At 48.8% G+C, this 22583-nt stretch overlaps 1 protein-coding gene across 2 annotated transcripts in view; it reads left to right on the top strand.

The window, feature by feature from the left end:
- The first annotated feature begins 788 nt into the window (after nucleotides 1-788).
- LOC131484586 (xanthine dehydrogenase/oxidase-like) overlaps nucleotides 789-22583 on the top strand; it is a 58314-nt gene continuing 36519 nt past the window's right edge. The window contains exons 1-10 of one of the 2 annotated variants that reach the window (XM_058682965.1): nucleotides 789-920; nucleotides 7532-7589; nucleotides 10431-10527; nucleotides 11927-12035; nucleotides 14031-14157; nucleotides 15101-15162; nucleotides 18253-18321; nucleotides 18649-18735; nucleotides 19868-20009; nucleotides 22393-22485. In XM_058682965.1, the coding sequence (XP_058538948.1) occupies nucleotides 879-920; nucleotides 7532-7589; nucleotides 10431-10527; nucleotides 11927-12035; nucleotides 14031-14157; nucleotides 15101-15162; nucleotides 18253-18321; nucleotides 18649-18735; nucleotides 19868-20009; nucleotides 22393-22485 (886 nt within the window). In that variant the 5' untranslated portion in view covers nucleotides 789-878. Of the gene's footprint in view, nucleotides 921-7531; nucleotides 7590-10430; nucleotides 10528-11926; nucleotides 12036-14030; nucleotides 14158-15100; nucleotides 15163-18252; nucleotides 18322-18645; nucleotides 18736-19867; nucleotides 20010-22392; nucleotides 22486-22583 lie in introns of both variants that reach the window. The other variant, XM_058682964.1, reaches the window with a different exon arrangement.

The raw sequence follows: 22583 nt of genomic DNA, 5'->3' as shown, positions 1-22583 counted from the left end.
GATATTGGTTTATTGTTGATATTTTGAAATATTCTTAGGAGTTACTCTGGGAGCCAATGAGAGGCCTTTCCCTGAGAGAAATAAACAAAGGAAAAACTTCAAAAATCGTTTGTTATCAGGATGATTTTTGTTGTGCTGTTGAGAATACAGGTGCAATAGTTGGAAATATTTGGGTTCTTGGCAAACTTACCGAGTACTACTAAAACATATCATTTGCCTCTCAGGCACTCAGCTCTTGGGGTCATGCATATACCCATTTACAGGATGAAACCAGCTGAGTTCTGAAGACAACAATGCTGAGGTCCAATGCTAGGTTTTGCTTCTGGATCACTGGGCTCCATGGCTTGTGACCCCTGTGGTCCTCCAGGCTGTGGGAGAATGAGTCCTTTGTCTAAGTGCTGAGTCTGGGTTGCTGTAAACCTGAATGGTAAAATGACAAGTGTGGACGTGGAGGGTGTGGGTCATTTCTACTACCGTGGCTCTGCACATGGCCCTTCTTCCTTCTGTGGCTGCAGCAGCGGGGAGAAGAAGCAGGCTCCATGAGGGCAGTGCTAATGACAGCAGGTCACCTGGCGGCAAGGCCCTCCCCTTCCCGGTTTCTGGGTTTCTTCATGGTCCTTCCACTGTGCTCTTTGACACAGGTGTGGGGAGGGCGATTTACCATGTAGGAGTGTTTGCATTTTTCTTGATTATGTAAACCTAGCTTTTGCCAAGAACACCCTGTGCCCTGAGGCTCTAGGCTGGTTTCTTCCCATTGGCTGGCCAGGTTTCATTTTACTGGGAGGTGTAGTTTCCAAGTTGTCAAGGGGCCATACCTGCTGGTGCCTCTTGGGAGCAAAGCACCTGGAGGCAGGGGGCCCACACCCCATCCTGTAACAATGACAGTGGATGAGTTGGTTTTCTTTGTGAATGGCAAAAAGGTAAGATCCAGCTGGCCTTTGGTCTGGCTTCTCCGCTCCCCCGAACGGAAGTTTGTCCTGTGGAAGAGGCCTGTTCTCTCTTTCCTATTCTCTTTCTCTCTCTCCCTCCAAAGCCTTGCTGCATTTGGGGTAACACTGGGGAGAGAAAACCTTCTCAGAGCTAGAACACAGTCAAAACACTCCAGGGGCAGAGGAGTGGGGGGGAGGCAGGCGAGAAGAGCAGTCTGAGTTGCCAGTGACTCTGCAGCAGCAGAGACCCTGGCACAAAGCTGGAAAAGGGCACAGGGTCCTTCCTGGGTGAGACTGGAGGTCACCCACCACGCCTCTGTCTTTGTGTTTATTCCAACACACCCTGAGGCTTTCGTTGTTGTCTTTACTGAGAGAAGGAGCAGGAACTTGTTTTCTTGCTAATACCGGGAAAGAAGAAGTTCGTAGCCTTTGATTCAGATATTTCACATACGTAAATGTGACAGCTAACTTGTGAGGACATTTACTGACATCTTGTGGCAAGCCACAGTTTTTTGTTTTTTTTTTTTTCCTCCCCGTAAGGGGCATGTTTCTCTCCCCCTCCCCCCCTCCCCAGTATTGCAATAAATGTTTCTAGTCTCTTACTTTGATAAAATAGCCCCTTGGGTGACCTCCATTGGTGCATAGGGACGTGGGGAAGGTAGGGGTTGTGGAGCAGAGGGGGCCTTATGATGTGGGTACCAGTCTTCCAGGCACAGCAAGGCTATGAATCTTTGCCAATTTCACTGCAGGTGAGGGGTGGGGGGGTGTAAGCACGTGCCTAGTCCCATCCCCTTCCCCCCACCACTGCTGGGGTACCCTGGCCTGCTCCGGAAACCCAGTAGGGAATGAGAGGGACAGTAAAAGGACAGCCATAGTTTTATCTTGTAAATGGCCATGTGGACGGTGTGAGTGATGAATGTGTCCAAGGTGCCCAACCCCCTCCAAACAAGGGTAGTTTTATCTGTTTTGCTCTATTGGCATTTTTGAGTTGAGAGATTGGGTGACGTTTGAGGTAATTTTCAAGAGCGAAAATGTACTTCACAGGGCGGGTAGTGGTTAAATTGTCAGGATGTGTTTGCATGACTAGCAAGGGAATTGCATGAGCCATGGCAACATCCATGCTCTGAAGACCGTCGGGTTCAGTTTGAGTGGTGCCACCGGGAGGCACTGAGGATGAGGTCAGCCGTTTTCTTCCGGGTTCTTGTGTCTCTCCCTGTAGATTTCTTTTCAGGACTGGCATTTGGCAGCTAGCCATGAGGCAGGGCAAACTTCCCTGTTGACGCTTGTGAGACTTTGGCATCTGACATTTCCAACAACTTTGTTGCACTCAGCAGTTGTGTTGGAGAGTGTCAAGAAACAGTAGAGTTGGCTTTCTGGAAGGGTTACCCGCACAAAGCATCTTCTGTGGAATTTTTCTGGTCAATGTTTGCGAGTGAGCACCTGGATTCAGTGACTTCCAAGGCTGTGTCTTAGTCTCAGATTCTATTATTTGTTATGCCATCAGTTTGTGTGTGACAGGACAAGATTCTGCTCTTCTTTAGGGATGGTATGCTGTGACCCACTGGATCTGAAAAGGACATTTCAGGGTCCAACTGGCTTGGTAAAGCTGTGTCCCACGTATTTTAGTTTCACTTTAGAAGAGCAATTTCAAGTTTCTAGATGGTCTCATCACATCAAACCCTACTATCCCTGGAAGCTTTTCCTATTGTCAGTGTCTGTGATGCATACTCAGGTTTGTAAGTTATAAACCTGTGGCCTCTTGAGAATCTGCTAGAAAGTGGGAGAGGCAGTATAAGAAGTGATGAGGTGAAAGCATTGCTTGGGAAACAAGACCAAGCAGGGATTCCCAGGCAGATCAAGGCAGCTGTGAATAAGTTTCTATTTCCAAGATCTTTCTATATCTAACTCTTTTGGTGTTGGATATTATGCAGAGAACTTACCAGAGAAGCCGCTGGAATTGGTGACTAACTCTTTTTTTCTTTTAAATTTTTAATGTTTATTCCTGAAATAGAGAGAGAGAGAGAGAGAGAGAGAGAGGCAGACAGACAGACAGAGCATGAGCGGGGGAGGGCACACACACACACACAGAATCTGAAGCAGACTCCAGGCTCTGAGCTGTGAGCACAGAGCGCGATGCATGGCTCAACTCTACCAACTGCAAGGTCATGACCTGAGGCAAATTCAGAGGCTTAACCGACTGAGCCACTCAGGCACCCCAGAAATTAGTGACTCATTCTTAAATGTAAGCCTCTTATTCTCCCTGTGTGAGACCGTCCAGGACTCTGTCTCCACCAGCTCGGGTTCTGGACAGGGTATAAGATGCCACTGATCAAATACCTCAAGTGTTTTCTGTGGCAGTGATGGGCCTTGATGACCAGTGTCATATCCTCTGTTGTAGAGTCAGAGTTGGAGGGAAAGAAAGAACTGCCTAGGATTTTGGTGTTATCGTAGTGACAGTCATTTTGGTGAGCGGGATTCTAGAGGCAGTGACTCTGTTTCGTGGAGATTGAGGCACCTGGAGGAATCTGGCAGCTTTGGCACATGGGTCGCAGCCAAAAGTGTCCACGAGTGATCCCCAGAAGAAGCAGGTGGCAGCTACAGAGAGCCTCTCAGTGGCTTCCACGCACTCACTCACTCACCCCCATTTACAAGCTCCTCTGTGGACTAAGCCTGTGGGGTATGTACACACTAGAGGAATATGATCTCTAAGACCAGGCATCAGCCATTCAGGAGCTTGTGAACCAGTTAAGGAGAAGGATTTTCATTCGGCAAAGTAATATATTGCAAAATGTGTTTCACAGAAAACTCTCCCCATGAGATCCTCTTTTCAGATATTCTTTTTCTTTTTTAGAAGAGGGTGTATTTGTTTTTTTTTTTTAATGCCTGCCCAGAATTTTATTTTATTATTATTTTTTAATATAATTTATGGTCAAGTTAGCTAACATACAGTATATACAGTGTGCTCTTGGTTTTGGGGGTAGATTCCCACGACTCATCACTCACATACAACACCCAGTGCTCATCCCAACAAGTGCCCTCCTCAATGCCCATCACCCATTTCCCTCCCCCTACCCTGCCTTCTTAAACCACTTAGCACAGTGTTGGCATGTAGCAGGTGCCCAATTAATGAGGACAGAATGAGTGAATGAGTACTAAAAGCCCTTAGAAATCCTCTACTGAAGAAGTTTAGTTTGTAAACTTTGCACTTTGAAATTATCTTAAATTTGCCTAAAACGTTGTAAGAAGAATACAAAGAGATATTACAGACTACTCACATTCACCAACTTAACATTTTGCCACATTTTACTTTATCATTAACTTTGTCATTCTCTCTCTCTGTATGTACACACACATACACACACGCACACACACACGTCGAGATGTTTATATGGTACACACACGTATTAGATTTTTATGTATCTATTTATAGATATGCATGTAGATATATAGATGTATATAAGTACCTAATTAATTTTATATATTTATTTATGTATGTAATTATAGGAATAAATACATAGAGTATACAATTTTCTTCTTGAACCATTTGAGGGTAAATTTCTGATATAATGCCATTTTACCTCTTAAACCAAGCGTAAGAATATTCTTATAGAGCCAGTGTCTCTAAAAATCAGGGAATGTGGTATTGACCTAACACTATTATCTAATCTGCCACCCCTCTGCAGCATATTCCAACGTCCCCAATAATGTCATTTTTAACTTCTCCTAGGGTCCCAGGGTCATACCACGGCAGGGTCCCAAGCCCAGGACCCAGGGTCATACTCTGGCAGTTGGTTGCCATGTCTGTTAGTTTCCCTTGAGCCAGAATGGCTCCTTAGCTTTCCTTGTCTTTTGTGACACTGAAGTTTATGAAGAGACTAGACCATTATTTCTTAGAATGTCTCTCATTTTGAGTTTGTGTCGTGCTTTCTTTTTTTTTTTTTTTTAATTTTTTTTTTTTCAACATTTTTTATTTATTTTTGGGACAGAGAGAGACAGAGCATGAACGGGGGAGGCGCAGAGAGAGAGGGAGACACAGAATCGGAAACAGGCTCCAGGCTCCGAGCCATCAGCCCAGAGCCTGACGCGGGGCTCGAACTCACGGACCGCGAGATCGTGACCTGGCTGAAGTCGGACGCTTAACCGACTGCGCCACCGAGGCGCCCCAGTGTCGTGCTTTCTTTTGATTAGATTCAGAGTCTGCATTTTGGGCAGGAATTCCAGAGAAGCGATAAGTGGTTCTCAGTGCGTTGCATCAGGAGGCACATGGTGTCAGTCTCCTCCATTATTTGGGATGCAAACTCTGATCACTTGGTTATGGTGGCATCCACCAGTTTTCTCTAATGTAAGATTACTTTTTTACTCTTTAGAGTTAATCAATAATCCATGAGAAGATCCTCTGAGTCTGTGAAACTATCTTGATCATCAAGCTTTCACCCACTAGTTTTAGCTCCCATTGATGTTTCTTGACTTGGTCAGTTATTGTGCTGATTGCAATATTAGGCTAACTGTATTCATTAGTTGGAACTCTTCTGTCAGAAAGAACTTTCTTTCTCTCCAGTCTGTTTATTTATTAGTTACCACTTTGGACTCATTAGTTTTAGTTTTATTTAATGGGTTATAACCCATTAGAGCTATTATTTGTTTTGATGCTTAAATTTTATCAGAGCAATCTGCTGAACCCAGCATTTCCTAAGCTCATATCCCCATGAAGCGTCTGTCCTTCGGAATGCCCACTGGCGTCCTGTCGAGAGAGGATTCTGTGGAGTTTGCCGGAGCAACCCTATAGCTGTGCTGTGAGAGTGGTGCAGCCATTCTCTGTAGGAATTCAAGGAAGGTGGGACCAGGTGTGCCTGGAGTGATATAAAAAGTCTTTGCCGGAGAGGTTCACTGGAGTATAAAGTCTAGATTGTCAGGAAAGTAGAAGAGGAAAAGGCTGAAAATGAAGATTAGTAACATAATGGAAAAAGGCCTTGGAAGACAGTCTAAAGAACTTGGATGTTATCTTGAACATATGGGAAGGCATGTAAGGCACAGAACAGGGGACAGATGTGATGAAAACCGAATTGGACGGTAAGCAGAAGCTACAATTTGGGGGGTAGTAGTAAGCTAAGAGGCTTCTTCCTGCAGGAAAGGAGGTAGGAATCTTTATTTGTGTGTTTATGACTTCTCTGAGAGAAAAGAAATAACTCCTTGTGTGCACTTTGTAACCAGGACTTTGGACAAACCGGATCTGTGGGGTGTAATAAAAGAAAGCTAATTTGTTTTTCTACTTTCCTTTAAACTTTCTTCAAGGGGCAAATTCTGTCAGTTTTATGACTTGTTGGGTTGCTCCTAATCAATAAAGCAGTACTATGGTCATTTCTAAGTTTCCATACACAGTCTCAATTCAGGATAGAGAGGTGAGGATAGCAAGAAAGTTCTCATCTAATCAGTGCTGGTTAAGATGGCTTCCCACCATGGGAGCATTCAACTGTAAGTCTCATGACATCGGACATGTGCTTTCCTCTGGCCTGCAGCTCTTCCTCAGTCTCCAGTTTAGGGAGGACTACTCCACACAGACTCTGTTGGAGGTCCCATCACCCTCTGCAGTCAGCGTTCTGGGGATGATTTAAACAACTCCACAGCAACTTTCCCTCTTCTGCATGGACTACACTAGGTCCTCAGGCAACCCTCCACATCCTCTGCTTTCCCAAACTCGGAGAGTGTTCAGCAATTCCAGTGCTGCCATTTCTTCTTCTGTAAGCCTATCTCTAGCTTTTAGATATGCAGACCGCTATATCCCCTGTCTACAAGGGCTGTATGTTAGCTTCACATGTAGGGCTATGGAAGCCCCCTCACAAAGTTTGAGGCGTGAGATACCTCCTCTCCTCAAGCTTAAGAAGATGTAAGTCTCACAGTACCATTCTCTGGAAAGAAATTCTTGTCACAAATTCTCTCTCTTTAATCATCCCAATCACCCAAACCTATTACCCTTGACAACATATGATGAATGTGAGTAGTGAAACAGGTTGTCATGGATTTCCTTTGACTATTTGCACTGAAAACTGGTACCTCACTTTGTAGACCACATTTTCATCTTGTTGAATATATCATTTGTGGACCTTTGGGTTGAGATCTCCTCCACATCTCACATGTGTTGATGTTATTGACTGCACTAGCCCAACACACACAATACTCCCTGTGACCACAGGCCAACAGACTGGCTCTCTACCGTCTGAGAATGTACATGCTGGGAGGCATAGCCAGAGACCTGCATGCTGCCATTCTTAGTTGTCCCTGGCATTCACAGGTGTGACCTAACAGCTGGAAATGAGATGTTTGACTTTAAGGGGGCTCTGCCTTGGCCAGCCCAACACAGCAGGTGCAATACCTAAGCCCTCCGTGGTAGGTGCAGAGCAAAGCACTAAGACTTTTAGATTTGGAAAATATCGGCATGTACACAGAACGGCTTGAGTTCGTATGTTCATTCTTGTGGAATTATCAAGAAAAAGACCTTGGTTTTCATGATATATTTAGCACATCCCTGTTAACTCCACATTCTTGGGCGAGACAATGGGTAAGTATACCTAGGATATATTTTCTTTTTGTTTTTACTCTTATAGGTGGTGGAGAAGAATGCAGACCCAGAAACAACCCTTTTGTCCTACCTGAGAAGAAAATGTATCCTGACTTTGGAGGGGGAGGAGGCGATGGGGACTCATTCTCTAGGCCTTATGTCACTTTCTAGTGATGGGTGGGAGGCTGTGAAGTGTGGAGGACAGAGCCCTAGAGTCTGGCTCTGGGCCCCTGCTTTGTAGCTCTGTCACTCAGCAGCTGTGTGACTCTGGGAAGTCATCTGAACTTTCCAGGTGTAAAATTATCAGCTGTCCAATGAGAGGATTCTTCCTGATGTTTCTTAAGATCTCTTCCAGGTAAGACTCAAGTGATGCCAGGGCATGTAAAATGAAGAGCTGTGAATGGCCCTCATTAGTCTGGTAAGCCATTCCCCTTGAGGAGGGGGCCTTCCTCAAGAGATCCCTGTGGACCCATAGAGGGCTTCCTGGCAATCTTCCCAGCTCTGTGAAGACGGAGGGAAGGTGGGAGGAAGGGGTGTTCTTTGGGAAAGGATGCCTGAGCTGGGCAACTGTATAGAGGTGCCATCCATTGTGGAGATGGTGGGCCCCAGGAGGCAAGGGACAGGGGAGTCCCGAGGGCCCCTTGGGATGCTCCTCTTCTCCCTCAGTGCAGGCAAGGTTCTGTAATATCTAATACCTTGTGATCTTTCAAGGTAGGAAAGTACTCTGAGACCCTAGAACAGAAACAACAGAGAAAATATGATAGGAGCTGGCATTTAAAGAACATTTACTATATGTAGGTGGAGTTCAAGGTGATTTTCATACCTGATGTCACTGATGTCCATAGCAATTCCTTTGACAGAGGAGGAAGTGAGGCTGGCACATGAGAAGGTCCTGCTTCTTGCTCATGTTCTGGGCAAATGCTAACAGAGCCCAGGCTAAAGCCCAGAGCCAGACTCTTAACCTCCTGACCATACTGGAAACTATTCAGGGTTGGTTGCCGGGATGATGCTCATCCTGACCTCCTCTCACCCCAGGGGCAGGCATGTCCAATGGCTCATTCAGGTGATACGTCCTGGGACAACAAAGGATTTTTTCAGTTCTCACAAAAACAAGTCTGAAGTCCATGGCCTTACCTCTAGTTCACTCACCTCTTACCGGATGGTGTCTGGCTCTCGTGTACTTTGTCCTGGATTTTCCATCTGGAGAGTGCAAATCTGGAGTTTCACAGCACATGAACTTGGTGGCTCTTTTGCAGAGGTGGAATCACTCAGTAGGCTCAGAAGACTGCACAGAAGTCTATTTCCAGCCTCTCTACCTGGGAGGTCTGAGAAGAGAGGCACATTCTCAGAGATGGTTGACATCAGATTTAGTTTTCTCATAAGGTGTCAAAGGCCAAAAATTCTCAGAAATGTCTGATCATAGCAATTGCTAGTTTAAAGGTCGAATCTTAAATGAAATCCCAAATGAAAGTTTTCACATACATGAAGGCCAGGTGGCTTCTTGATGTTGGTGGGGAGACTTCATTTCTGGGAGTTCTGGGAAAGAAAGAAAGAAAGAAAGAAAGAAAGAAAGAAAGAAAGAGGGAAGGATGGAAGGAAAGAAAGAAGGAAAGGAAAGAAAGGAAAGAAAGAAAGAAAGGAAAGAAAGAGCCCAGTCTTGATCTCTACCCTGGATTCCAGAAAGATCCCTAGGCTAGAAGATTTTGTTAGACTTTGGGCTCCTACCATTGGTTTCCATGTGCCTCTATATTGTCTGAATTGCTGCTAATGACATATATTCTGATGAGTGAGAAGAATAACTTAGGGCACAAAGAGCATTTCCCAAATGTGTTTTGAAAGAGGTAGCTGCATGGTGAAAGAGGAGCCCCCAGATCTGGAGTCAGATGATAGTGTTTAGGCCCTAACACAAGGCAAATTGAAGGTCTGTGTTGCCTTGCAGTGCTCACATTACGTCCTGGCCCTCAGTTTGTTTTGTTTTGTTTTAATCTGTGGGGAAATAGTACCTCCTACCCCACTTGCTCACTAAATTATTGTGAAGATCAAATGTTCCCATGGGTGTATTTTTCAAGTGTTAGATACTATATCATCATTAGTTATTAATTTCATCTTGCCAGTGTGGGAAATGACCAGTGATAATGAACTCCCTCTTTGGCAGATAGCTGGATGGCTTAGAGGCCTGCAGCCCACTGGGAAAGCAGGCACATAGATGGTGTGTCTCAGGCAAAGGGGCTGCTTTAAGTGCTGTTCTCTAGAATAGCCTATTCCTTAGGCGTGTTAACAAACTCAAAGTTATCAATTCCTGCCAGTGTATGTAAGAGATGGCTCCAATAGTGGTCCCCAACCTCAAAGAATGTTCCTTTTAATTTATGTTCACATAGCCTATGGGTGGATATTCAAAAGCCCCTCATCCAACCCTAATTTTGGTTCCTGGACTTCATCAACCCAAAAGGTTCAAGGTGAAGAGTTGGAACTCAGTAGGTCCCAGAAGAGATCAAAGTCTCTTTCCGGCTGGAGTGGATTCATTGCATACCCAGCCAAGATGATGTGTGAGGGCTGCCCCACATGCTCAGCCTTTTAGGTGCCAGATTCACCGGCCCAGTGAGACCACAGGGTTGGGAGCCTAGAAGAGCATGCCAGGAAGACCCCGCAGTCAAGAAAAGTCTCCAGGATTGGAGAGCAGTGGGACCCCAGTCCCAGGGAATACTTGGGTGCTGTCTGATGGGACCTTGATACCTTTCTTCTGTGCATTGGGGATGATCCCATTCTCTGCCTTCCGGGGTGCAGTGCAGGCTTTTCTGGAGACAGAGGCTGTGTGGGTCTGCTACCTCCTTGGGTTGAGGGGCTTGAGCCTATGTGGGGCGATAGCTGACTCTGCACATGCACTTCCCAGCAGCCCAGCAAAGACACTTCTGTGAGTTCATGTTCCTTAACCCTTGACCATCCAGTGGGGCTGAGTGGGACCAAGCTGGGCTGTGGAGAAGGGGGCTGCGGGGCTTGCACGGTGATGCTTTCCAAGTATGATCGTTTCCAGAACAAGATCATGTATCCTTTGCCGGCTACCTGATTGTCCATGCAAGGACTGTGATGCAGGGGTCACGTTGTGAGTGTGTGTGTGCATGTGTGTGTGTGCATGCACACGAGACCTTTCTTGATGTTGATTTATTTTTGAGAAAGAGAGAGACAGAGCATGATGCGCGAGGGGCAGAGAGAGAGGGAGACACAGAATCCGAAGAAGGCTCCAGGCTTCAGCTGTCAGCACAGAGCCTGAGGCGGGGCTCGAACTAACAAACCGCAAGATCATAACCTGAGCCAAAGTCAGAGGCTTAACTGACTGAGCCACCCAGACTCTCCTGAGACCTTTCTAAGATCCAGATTAATTTCCCATCCCACAAAATGCTTTACTTGGTCTCAACTGCCTACGGGATAAAGTCCAATCACTGTGCTTAGCACTCATGGCCCATAGAGGAAGGTGTGCCCCACCTTTCCATCTCCAGCTTTCTCCCTTCGTGGGACCAGCATCCCACCCTTGGGACAACTATGGACTCCTAACACTCTCTTCCCTCTGATTTCCTGGTCTTTGCATAAGTTGTTATCCAAGTCTTAGAGTGCCCTTTTTCTAGGCCTTCTTTACTTGGCTAACTCTTGCTAGGTCTTTTGGACTGGGTAAAATATTACCTCCTCCGGGAAGCCTTCCTTGACCTCCTAAGGTTGGGTTGGGTACCCCTTGTCTGTGCAGGCCCCACAGCACCCTGTGCTCAGCCCTCCTGAAACGCTTACTATAAACTCTTTAGATTGCATCTTTATGCTGGCTTCTATTTTCCTGAGTTGACCACAGACTTCTAAAGAGCATTGTACACACCTCCATTTCCTCAGCCCCCAGCAGAATGCCTGGCATGTCACTGGCCCTCAGTAACTGATGTTGAGTAAATGGATATCAGGAAGCTCTGTGTAAAGGGCTGGTGTCTCATGTTCCCCGGGGACTGCCCCTCCCTGTTCCCCACAGAGCATGGGAGAAAAGGAGGTAGCTGAGAGCTGGGGAGCAAAAGGGACTGGAGCTTCTGAAACTGCAGAGAGGCTTCAGAAGGGCCCTACAGAGAGAGGAGCATGCGCTGGGCCTGGAACCTGTGGCAACTTCCTCTTGACTCAGCCTCCAGGGTCGGGCTAAGAGGTGACTGCGGGTGACCCTGGCGCCTGTGCTCCAGCTCGGAGGCCTAGGATGCACTGATGCATGCTCCATAGGACCCTGCAGGGGCTCGTGTCTCCCCGGGGCATGGCGGGGGGGGGCTTCCTTTGTTGCTAGCCCAGAGTCCTTGGTGGAGGCTTGAGGACAGCTGCGGAAAAGGCCAGAATGTAACGTAGAGTGAGGAGTAATGACACAAAGCATCTCAAAGTCTCTGATGGCCTGTGTGAACAATGAAATGACCTCAATCTGGGGCTCCAGTCACTTTTCTGCCAATGCCTGCCTGGCCCCCATCTGTTCTTTGCATCATGTTGCCGTGACGACTGTGGAAGGAATAGGAAGCACCAAGTCGAGGCTGCATCCTGTGCAGGTAACTGGAGGAAACAGAAGCTCAGGCAAGGGCTACAGACTTGCTTTGGAATGTGAGGCTGAGTGTCACTGCCTGGCCGGGAGGTGCTGTGGCCCGGCCACCTCTCCATCTCCTCTGGGGGTGGTGAGGTGGAAAGATGAGGCCCCGGTCTAAAGCTCCCTCCTGGGACCATTACATGACCCCAAGGGAACCATGAGGTCAACCAGATCTGGTGGCCAGGGCAGTCGGGTCATGCCAGACCTGGAGGGGGGAGGGGCGATGGATCTCCCCACCCAGTCCCCCGAGTGTGCTTAGGGAACCCCTGTCATCTCATATTCAAGATTCCAAAAGCTCTGTGCTCTTGATTAAGAAGGCTGCCTATTCCCTGCTCCCTCGAATGGTAATCCCATGGCTCCTCTCATGTCCTGCCTGCAGAAAATACAGATGTGAACTACAATGCCTCTATCGTCACTAACATGGAGGTTAGGACGGGCTTAAGAAGAGAATAGAGGCATCTGAATGTCGGACCGAGGCTTTTTTCCTGATGGTATCAGGCCACCTGGCAGTGGATGGAAATTAGGTACAAAGAGTGGACAGTAATCTGAGAGGTTTTGTGGAGAGATTCCAATGCTTTGGGGCAACGTGGAAGGAAATGACAGCAGAGCACTGTGGGAAGGGAAGGCCATTGTTTCCAGAGTTCTTTGTGTGGGGAAACTGATGCAGGGCTCTTCTGGACATTATAGTCACAGAAGGTACCAGAGGCAGGCCCACTGGCCTTTTGAGGAGACATGTTGCTCAGATCGTGCCTTTCTTGGGCACTTTTACGTGAATGTGGGGCCAGGGCCTCTGGCTGAGCAAGCTGGCTATATTCTAGGGGAGGCATGTCCTGACCAGTCACCTGAGGTCACAGGAGTAATGGTTCACCTCTATGGCTTCCTTTCTTAGGGAGCAATAGGGGGAAATCATTAAACTTTTCCAACCAGCAGGAGATGTTAGAGGGTTAATTTGAGCCTTGTAATTTGCTTTGAAACAAGCAGATGAAAGACAGAACAGTTTAACCACAGGGATCATGTCTGAATAATCAGCCCAAACCCTCATTTCCAATGGTACAGATTCTTATTCCCAATGCACTTATTTTGGTCCCAAGTAAGTTGTAGAGCCATATTTCACTTCTGCTTTTCCATTGGCTTTTTTCTTGTGGTTCCTATGACACTACGCTTTGCTCGAATTCTTCCTACTTCCAAGTTGGCGCCCACGTTCATCTCATTCTTAATAAACGCTGACTGAGGGGCGCCAGGGTGGCTCAGTTGGTTAAGCCTCTGACTTCGACTCAGGTCATGATCTCACAGTTCTTGGGTTCGAGCCCTGTGTCGGGCTCTGTGTAGACAGCTCAGAGTCTGGAGCCTGCTTTGGATTCTGTGTGTCCCTCTTTCTCTGACACTCCCCTGCTCACACTCTGTCTCTGCCTGTCTCTGAAAAGTGAATAAACATAAAAAATGTTTTTAAACTGCTGATTGATTTGGATTGCAGGCTAGTGTATTAAAAGAATATGACACAGCTCTTCCATTCACCATGTGCGATTTTGGCTAAATCTTTTAAAACTCTGGGCCTGCTTTGTCCTGTGTTCAGTGCAAAGAATGGAGGGTGAGAAGCCCTTCCGGTTCTACTGGTCAGTTTTCTTTGAAGAGGCTTTTCTGTGAATAACTAGCATTGGTCGACTACCTGTTATGTGCCAAGTATGATAATGTCAAGGGTGTCATGTGAATTATGTCATTAAATCCTCATCACAGACCCAGAGATAAGTACTAGAGTGGTCGTCATGATACAGATGAGGGGCCTGTGGCTCCCGAGAGGGTTGGTAGCCTGGCCAAGGCCACAGTCGGCACTAAGACTGACTTTGTGCAGTGACTGCTACCCCATGCCACCTGTCGACGTGGACTGGCTTCAGCTGGGTCATCTAGAGAGCCTGAGAGCGTTTGTGCCAATGCATATGTCTACGTGGTCTGTCCCTTTTAGGAGAGAATTGCCAAAAGCCATGGCTCCCAGTGTGGATTCTGCACCCCTGGCATCGTCATGAGCATGTACACGCTGCTCCGGAACCAGCCTGAGCCCACCATTGAGGAGATCGAGGATGCCTTCCAAGGTACGGGCCTGGAGGCACAGCCTAAGGGGTCGAATAGCAGCTGGGGCTCTCGGAGGTTAGGGAAGGGCCAGAGTGTCAGCCAGGAATGGGTTGGGAGATGGGACACTGCCTTTTGGAGGAAAGGCTCAGGTACCCCAGCGTGATGGCTACGGTCTGCTGGGAGCTTAGCCCTCTCTGAGTTTGAAGACCACTCACATGGTCTGGAGACCTCCTGGGTCTCCTGCCTTAGTGTTCATCTTCCCGAGGTGTCCTTCAGCACTCGGATGGGGTGGCACTGCCTGGTTGGCACAGGAGGAGATCATGTGGAAAATTCCACAGAGGCTAGTCACATGGCTTCCATTCTTCTCAGCTTTTATTAGACAGGATCCTGCAAAGGCCACTTAATGAGGAAGGTGGCTGTGATTCTGAGCCTTGGGCAGGAACTGGCTTCCCACTTGGTCTTTTGTGAATGGGCCCAGAACCCTGGGCATGGTGTCTGTGCCTCTGAATTGAACAGAGAAGACTTGCATCCTTTCACCATTTCAATTCATCATTGACTCAATCAGTTGTATTGAGTCCTATCATATGTCAGGCACTATACAAGGTACAAGGGACACAGGGATGTCCCAGGGGATGAAAGATGGTCTCTATGCTCACGGAGTTTGCAGTCTGAATGGGAAGAGAGATTATAATGTAGTTTGATAAACTCATTGAGAAGGCCATGACCAGATACCAGGGGAGCGCTCAGAAGACACCTGATTCGGTCTGGGCAGTGTAGGAAGGCTTCCTGGAAGAAGTGATAGATGTTTTGAAGTCAGAAATATGAGGAGGAGGACAGGGTGTTCCAGGCAGAGACAACAGAATATGTAAAGTGAGTATTCAACTGAGCTAGAGTAAAGTCACAAGCCCCTCACCTGCCCCCGGTGCCTGTGCTGACAATGCAGCTTTGTCCCTTGGCCCACAGGAAACCTGTGTCGCTGCACGGGCTACAGACCCATCCTCCAGGGCTTCCGGACCTTTGCCAGGGTAAGTGGGGGCTCTGGGACAGCTCCTCAAGCAGCGACACTCCAAAATCCCAGTTGGCAGGGTCCAAGGGCCCCTGGAGGAAGAGGAAAAGGGGGGATGGCCAGCTGGTGGATCTACCTGCATTGGACTCTGTTGTCTTTGTTCCGTCCACGTCAGTAGCACGAGGACTTCCCTTCCAGGGAAGGCTTGTTCCTGGAAGAAGCACGATGCCCAAGGCTAATTTCCTCCAGGGCATTTGGGTCTGACAGTGCTCTTGTGGCCCAAGTGCTGAGCCCTGGTGTTAAGTAACAACCCAGCCCACCCCACAGCTGCGCCTCTCCTCCTTCCTCTCCCAGCTGCTTTCCGTGGTTGGCACTCTGTGGGGCCTATAAACCTGCTAATGAGGTCTCCAGACAGTGTGTGAATCCCTGCAGTGTTCGTACACCTCCGAGGGAGAAGTCTGGGGCTGGCTGTGCGGGCGCTGATTACATAAACACGACACACACCTGCCATCTGCCAGGGGAGGCGGACAGAGGGCTGGCCTCTCCCTTCTTGGCTTCTCTCCCCAGCTTCTACCTGACCCCCAACAGGGTCGAGTTGACTCTGACCTCAAACTGTCTCATCTCAATTTAATTTTGGGTTGGGGGCAGAGTCAGATGCCTTTCACTGACCTTTCGGGGTGCTACATTAGGAAAAGGATATTGTATCCAGATGACCACAAAGAGTGGAGACACAGAGCCTATGGGAGGGAGGGCAGCCCACTCTGCTGAAGGCGTTTGATGACAAAGAACAAGGAGATGTGGATTTAAATGAAAAAGATCCAAAGACTCCTCCAGTCTTGGAGTCTGCAGACGTGGGTTCAAATCCGAGTCATTCACTTACCCGATGTATGACCCTGGGCAATTTCCTTGTTTCTCAAATGGGGATTATAATGGCACATACAATATTATAACGTTATAATAATACATATATAATTATAATAATATTATGAAATTATAATAATGCCTATAATAATTCTTATAGTGTTTGTGGAAAGTACTTCTTGTAAAGCCCTTAGAACAGTGCCTGGCACATCTTAAATATTAAGTATTTCTTCTCTCACGCAATATTTGATCTACATAAATTGCTCAAGCTTCCCTGAGAGCCAAGGATTGTTAATCTCGCCCACATATTTATTTCTTAAGAGGCTTCTCAAAGAGCTACAATCTTATCAGCTCTCCTACTTTCTGAAAAAGTGAAGGGCTTTTGAGTGTAGTAGATGGTTATGTCCCTTCTCAGGGTTGGAGTTTTATCATCGTTGAAATGGTCCTCGACCAGCTGCCAGGCGGTGTAGAGCTGAGAGGACTGAGCTCCCCAAATGACTCGCACACAGGGTGTGCTCAGAAGCTCATGCACACTACTCGTTGGAGACCCCGTCCCCAAGGTCTTATTCAGAACCTTTGAACTCTGACTTTACCCACCATTCTAACAAACCTGCCTACCTCATTTTCATGCCCATAGCACACATTAGGTAAGTGAGGAGGATTTGCCGGAAGGAGGCACACTGTTCACAGCAAGAAATGGCACTGTCCATCTAGCAGCAGGGAAGGAAATGGAGGAACAGTAAAACGAGCACAAGCCTAGTAGTCTAGTACGCTGAGAAAAGGAGAAATCTCTCCAGGGGAGAAAAACCCAGCCTTATCCAACCTCATTGACATTAGACATTGAGGGAGTGACACATTATTGTACATCCCAGTAATTTATGTCATGGCCATGGCAATGGATTATCAAGAAGAACAATGTCAGGAAGAATGAGCTGACACTTCATCCGGAAAGGGTACTTTGGTGAAATATATCCTTCCCCTGCCAAGCACCGGGTGAGCGAGGCCGATGGCTTGCTGTATGCAGGTTCTCTCGCTTTGGTTAGGGCCTGATGATTCTCCTGCATCACCCCTCTCCAGGAAGACAGCTGAGAAGAGACACTACAGGGACATTTATTTCTTTCAGAGGAAAAGGCAAGGCCGTGGTGGGAGGGTCCAGAGGAGACAGCACTGTGACGTCCAAGGCAAGGCTGTGAGTGCAGAAGGTGGCTGTGCATGGGGCAGCACGTGCAGGGACTGAGACCAGGGCAGGGTTCTCTGTTGGTGACAGGTCTAACAGCACTTTCTTAAAGGCCATACTTTCAGCCTCCGTGGCCCTTTGGGGACTTTCCTGGGCCCACTAGTGGGGGTGTGACTCATCCCTTGGGAACTGGCAGCACGGAATGGTGTTTCCCATGATTCAAGTGCAGAAGGGCCACCCCAGACCTGCTGCTGTAGGAACTGGCTGCCTTGGAGGGGTGCCCGGGGCAATGTCTGGGAATTTCTCCCACCTTTGTCTCTGAGCATGATTCCATGATTCTAGAGTGTCTCCCAGGTCCTGAGCTGAGACTCCCATCTTCTCAGGATGGATCACTCAGGTGGACCCACCCCTTCCCCACCCTCATTTCCTTCGTTCTGGGAGCTCTACCCTGTGTTCTGCCCCTGGCACCCTGAAAGATCTTGAGCTAGTCTTTCCCCAGGGTGATGGGTCATCAGACCTGTACCCATCCTCAAGCATAGGATCACAGTGAGGAGGGAAGTATGTCTAGCTTTCGTGAGGTCATCTGGCACACTGGCTGGACACCTCTTTGAACCCAACACTGGGCCCAGACATGCTTTGAAGGAGCTCCACAAGACCCCAGCCTGGAAAGAGGCCATCCGGGCCCCCTCAGAGCTTGACTGATGTAGAAGTAGAGGCTCTTGGGGGCCCAGAGAATAAAGGGAGAAAATGGAGCTAAAGATATGTTTTGGTAGAGTAGGACTTAGCTTTAATAGAGACATTTTCTCAAAATTTCCTGGTGCTTCCAGGAGAGATCTTACTTGTCTAGTCATGAGTGACTTAGTCTCCATCAACCAAGAAAGGGAGAATGGTTAGAGCAGAGGTCTTCCGTCTGCGCAGAGGTCAGTGGAATGGGAGCGGCTGGCGGCTGTTTCTACTGATGCTGGCACAGCAGCAGGCCTCAATTTCGTTGAATATTCATGATCCAGGGTCTGTAGCTTCTGTGCAAACTCTTTGCAAATATTTCTGTGTGAATATCTGTCATCTTTCTAGGATGGTGGGTGCTGTGGAGGAAATGGGAATGACCTGAACTGTTGCATGAACCAGAAGACAGACCACAAGGTGAGTGGGGCCTCCTTTCTCTGGAAGCCTGGGGGCCAATCTCAGATCCAAGGAGCAGCGGACTCTCTTCACAACCTCAGCAGTGCGGCCAGAAGAGGAAACGTTGATGCCCACCCTGAGTGGGGGATGAATGTGCACATTAGCCCCGGGGCCTCTGGCGAGACCTCCTTGTTCCTGCCTCCCAGGAGCAGCACGGCCCCCGCCAAGCCTGCTGGGGTGGGGATGGGGAGGTGCAAACAAGCTCGCTTGGACAAAGGATTGGGTAGATCATACAGGCGTTTTAGAGGAGGAGATGAGGTATCACTCATCTGTTCCCTTTCCCAGCAGATCACTCTCTCGCCATCTCTATTCAACCCGGAGGAGTTCATGCCCCTGGATCCCACCCAGGAGCCCATCTTCCCCCCAGAGTTGCTGGTAGGTGATGCCCCGCGGAGAGGCCCCGCTAAGTCTGTGTGCCATGAGCCCCTGGAGACCCACTTTATTCATACCAATGGGGACCTTTGTGTCCTTGTCCTTTGGGTTTTCCTTTCTCCTTCTGACACTGGAGGTCAAGTCCCTCTGTCACATACTCCCAAAGGGACCCACACTTGTCGCACACATGTCACTCTGAGCACAGAGAGTGGATCCCTCCAGGACCCTGTGTAGAGTAACAGGTGCTCCAGAAGCATCTGCTGACCTGGCTACGTCGAATGTAAAAGTAAGTCCCTTAGCACCTATTCTCCTCCTTGCAAGCAGTCCATTATTTTACAAACCAACAACAAAGAAGCAAAGCTGTACTCAGAGGGCACAATGCATGGCTTGCTGCTCTGGTTTAAGGACACTCTCACACCCACCCTCCCACCGTGACGATTCTGCTTCTTCGCTCCCACATTCATGGCAAGGAAAGAATCGTGCCTCTCTCTAAGTTCCCGAGTGCAGATTCCCTGGGGGTGTTGAGCACATGAAGACAGCCTGTTGAGTCCAATGGGACAGAAGGAAGGGCTTTGGGGCAGGCCACCGGCACACCTTTCTCTGGATCGTGCAACCTTGAACAAACTGTCAGTTTGATTTGGGGTTTCTCTCGCCCAGCCCCACGTCACCCCTCACACACTAGAACCAGCCTCTGCTGCGTTTCCTCCTGACACCCCTTCCTTTGCTACCTCGTCCCCCCCACACCTTGTCCACTGCACCTGCTGGGGACAGCGGGGGTGGGGCAGGGGGCACTGCACTGAACCTGGGCTTTTGGTCAGAACAGTTCAGGTCACCTGGTGGCAGGTGAAGGTCCCATAACCTCCTGGGTCCTCAGGTTCATCCTGCACCTGTGAAAGGTTGGGCTAACGATGCTTCCTCCCCGGAGGTCTCCTAAAGCCTAAGTGAGATCATGTGTGTGCCACGTCCTCCCTGCCTCAGTTCGTGCAAGTTCCCCTCCCTTCTCCCCGGACCTGGATCCTCATTCTGAATTCAGTATTGAACGAATCAGTAGAAGACTAGACCCCTTTGGGGACCTAAATTCATCAGGGAATGGCCGTAGGAAGGAGACTGTGTGGCAAGAAACTACATTTTCCAGAGGTTGAAAGATACTCCTCAGAAGCAGCTGCGTTTTGAAGGCGAGCGAGTGACCTGGATCCAGGCCTCAACCCTGCAGGAGCTGCTGGACCTCAAAGCCCAGGACCCCGAGGCCAAGCTGGTGGTGGGGAACACGGAGATCGGTGAGAATGGGCCCGGCCTGCAGCCTGCAGGGGGCCAGTCTGCCTGGGTAACCCCATGCTGGCTGTGTGTCCTCAGAAAACTTGCTTTTCCTCCCCTGGCCCTGGTTCCCATTATATACAGGGAAGAATAACACCTCCTCAAAGGGCTGTTCTGAGTATTGGATGAGATCCTTACTGACCGCTCTCCGGAAACACGTCGGGTGCCAGCTATGTGCCGGGAACTGTGGGAGGAGCTGGGCTACCCAGATCAGTGTCTTTGTTCGTTCTCTGGAGTACCTCCCAGTGGAAGTGAGGGGGGAGCAGTGGAAGTCAAGGTTCTAGGCCAGTGACAGATGCTAGGGGTTCCAGAAATGACATTCTCTTGTCCCCCACTTTTTCTGGGGGGTGATGTGGTAAAGGCAAAGGAGAGATGTGCCAATGTGACTGTGTCTGTGTTGCCCACAACTGTGGCCACCGGCCCTGTTCCTGCCACCACCTGGGACGTGAAGCTCACAATACGTGAATGGGCCAGGGTGGCTGGGGGATGTGTAGCTCTCTTCCCCAGTGCTCGAAGGGACGGAAGCAGAGGTGCCCAGGTCGCTGCTAATGTCCATCCGTTCCTGGAGCTGGCTTGGCCCTTTTCTCCTTTGCTGGCTCCCAAGCCCAGGGAGGCTCCAAGGAGAGGATCGTGGCATAGCCAAGGTCTTAGAGGACCTCTGGTTTCGGGGCAATCGACATACTTTTAAGCCGCCACAACCATCCTGTGGGAGACTCCTGGCTGTTGTTCTGGAAAGAGTCCCCTGGGTCCTGGGTTTTTGTTGGATCTGAGGACACAGAGAGGAGGGCCTGGCTTGGCTCTAAGCTAGCAGGGTACAGATGCGGCCCTGGCCCCGTGAGCACAGGTGTGGCACAGAGACCCCAGCTGCAGTAACGTGGACACGCTGGGATGGCAGGGTGGCCTGTGAGATGTGCCTCAGGTGATGTGGTCCTGAGGGTCTGCGTAGCTGTGGCCCTGGGGTCCAGGGCAGCATGAGTTAAAGTGGAGGACGACTGTCTGGAAGAGTCCTTGATCTCCTTTGACATGTGACATATTCCTTGTCATGGGTCACCTAACATCCTGGACCCAGTTAGATTCTAATAGAAGGGAATCTATAAAAATTTCATGAGCTCCAAGTGAGAGGGAATTTCTTACGACCACTCCCTCTGCCTCACCCCATCTCCCTTATATATACACACAGCAGTGTAACCACTGACAGCCAGGGTAGGGTGCTGGGGAAGCTGGGCATAGAGAGAACCTTGTCAAGACAGGCCACGGATGGCCTCTGTCTTCAGTCTTTATCCTCGGAACCGGTATTCAAACAGGCCAGACTCCTCAAAGCCTGGGCCACCCATCAGACACTCTGAATAGCCCCTGAGAGGGTGGGGAGGATGGTCAGACATTTCTTTTTGAACCTTCCCATCTGTAGGTCTGTGGGAGGGGCTGGGAGGTGCAGAGCTAACCAGGTCTCAGGAACAGAACAGAGGGGCGTCTGCTCACAGACCTTTCTAACTTGACAGAAGGCCGGTAGAGACGTGTGGTCCTGCAAAGTCCTGCTCAGGCAGGTGTCGGGGACCAGGAGGCAGATTTGATGTTTTCTCTCTCAGACGATTTTCCTTTTTGTCTGAATGCTAGACTTTCGTGTTATTAGGACTATTATACCCCAACTCTAAGAATTGTCTGTTCTTAGCTGTGTAATGTGGGCAAGAGCCTCACCTTCCTGTGCCTCGGTTTCTCTTCCTATAAACTGAAAATCACAGTATCTCCCAAGGCTATTGTGAGGATTTAATGAGTTAAAACATGTAAAGTGCTTACACGGGTTCCTGACATATTTTAGCATGCTGCGGCTTCATCTATTATCCCCCACCCCTGTCCCACACACAGACACACACTCAACACACAGGTTAATTCACATTTCATCTCATTTAACACTAAAAGACACGTCAGCAGGGCCTACGGTGGTTCCATGTGTGCGAAGTGTGTATGACAGGATCAAGCAGGCTCTCCTTACTGAAGAGCAGAAAATCTGAAGGTGTTGAAGGTCCAAGCACAGAGTCAGAAAGCTAAATTTAAAAAAAAGGAAGCTTTTCTGGGTGATAAAAGAAATCAAAAGGCAAAAAAGAATTTCATCTCATCTGAATTCCACTAGGATTTTTGGGGGGAGGGAGAGAAAGACAAGTTTGCTGGCTGATAGTGTGGAAACCGCACTGAACCCCACATCTTATCTCCTGCACCTGCCAGTCCTAAGACACCCACAGAGCATGATGCGATCGTGAATATGTCATAGGTCCTGTGTGTGTGGTGGGAACAATGCCGAGGCCCGCCTGGTAGAAGCCTGTTAACTTCGGGTTTCTTGTTTTTCTCGAGGCATTGAGATGAAATTTAAGAATAAGCTGTTTCCTAAGATGGTCTGCCCAGCCTGGATCCCTGAGCTGAATTCAGTGGAGCATGGACCTGAGGGTAAGGGGGGGTTTGCCCTGAGCCCACGGAAGGCTGGGATGCTGGGGATGGGTCCCTTGGGAGGGGTGGCCGGTGCCAGGAGAGCCTCTCCTTTGGCT

The sequence above is a fragment of the Neofelis nebulosa genome, chromosome 9 (assembly GCF_028018385.1).
Source record: "Neofelis nebulosa isolate mNeoNeb1 chromosome 9, mNeoNeb1.pri, whole genome shotgun sequence".
Taxonomy (NCBI): Eukaryota; Metazoa; Chordata; class Mammalia; order Carnivora; family Felidae; genus Neofelis; species Neofelis nebulosa.
Note: the sequence above shows the minus strand (reverse complement) of the source record. Positions and strands in the feature narration are given on the sequence as shown.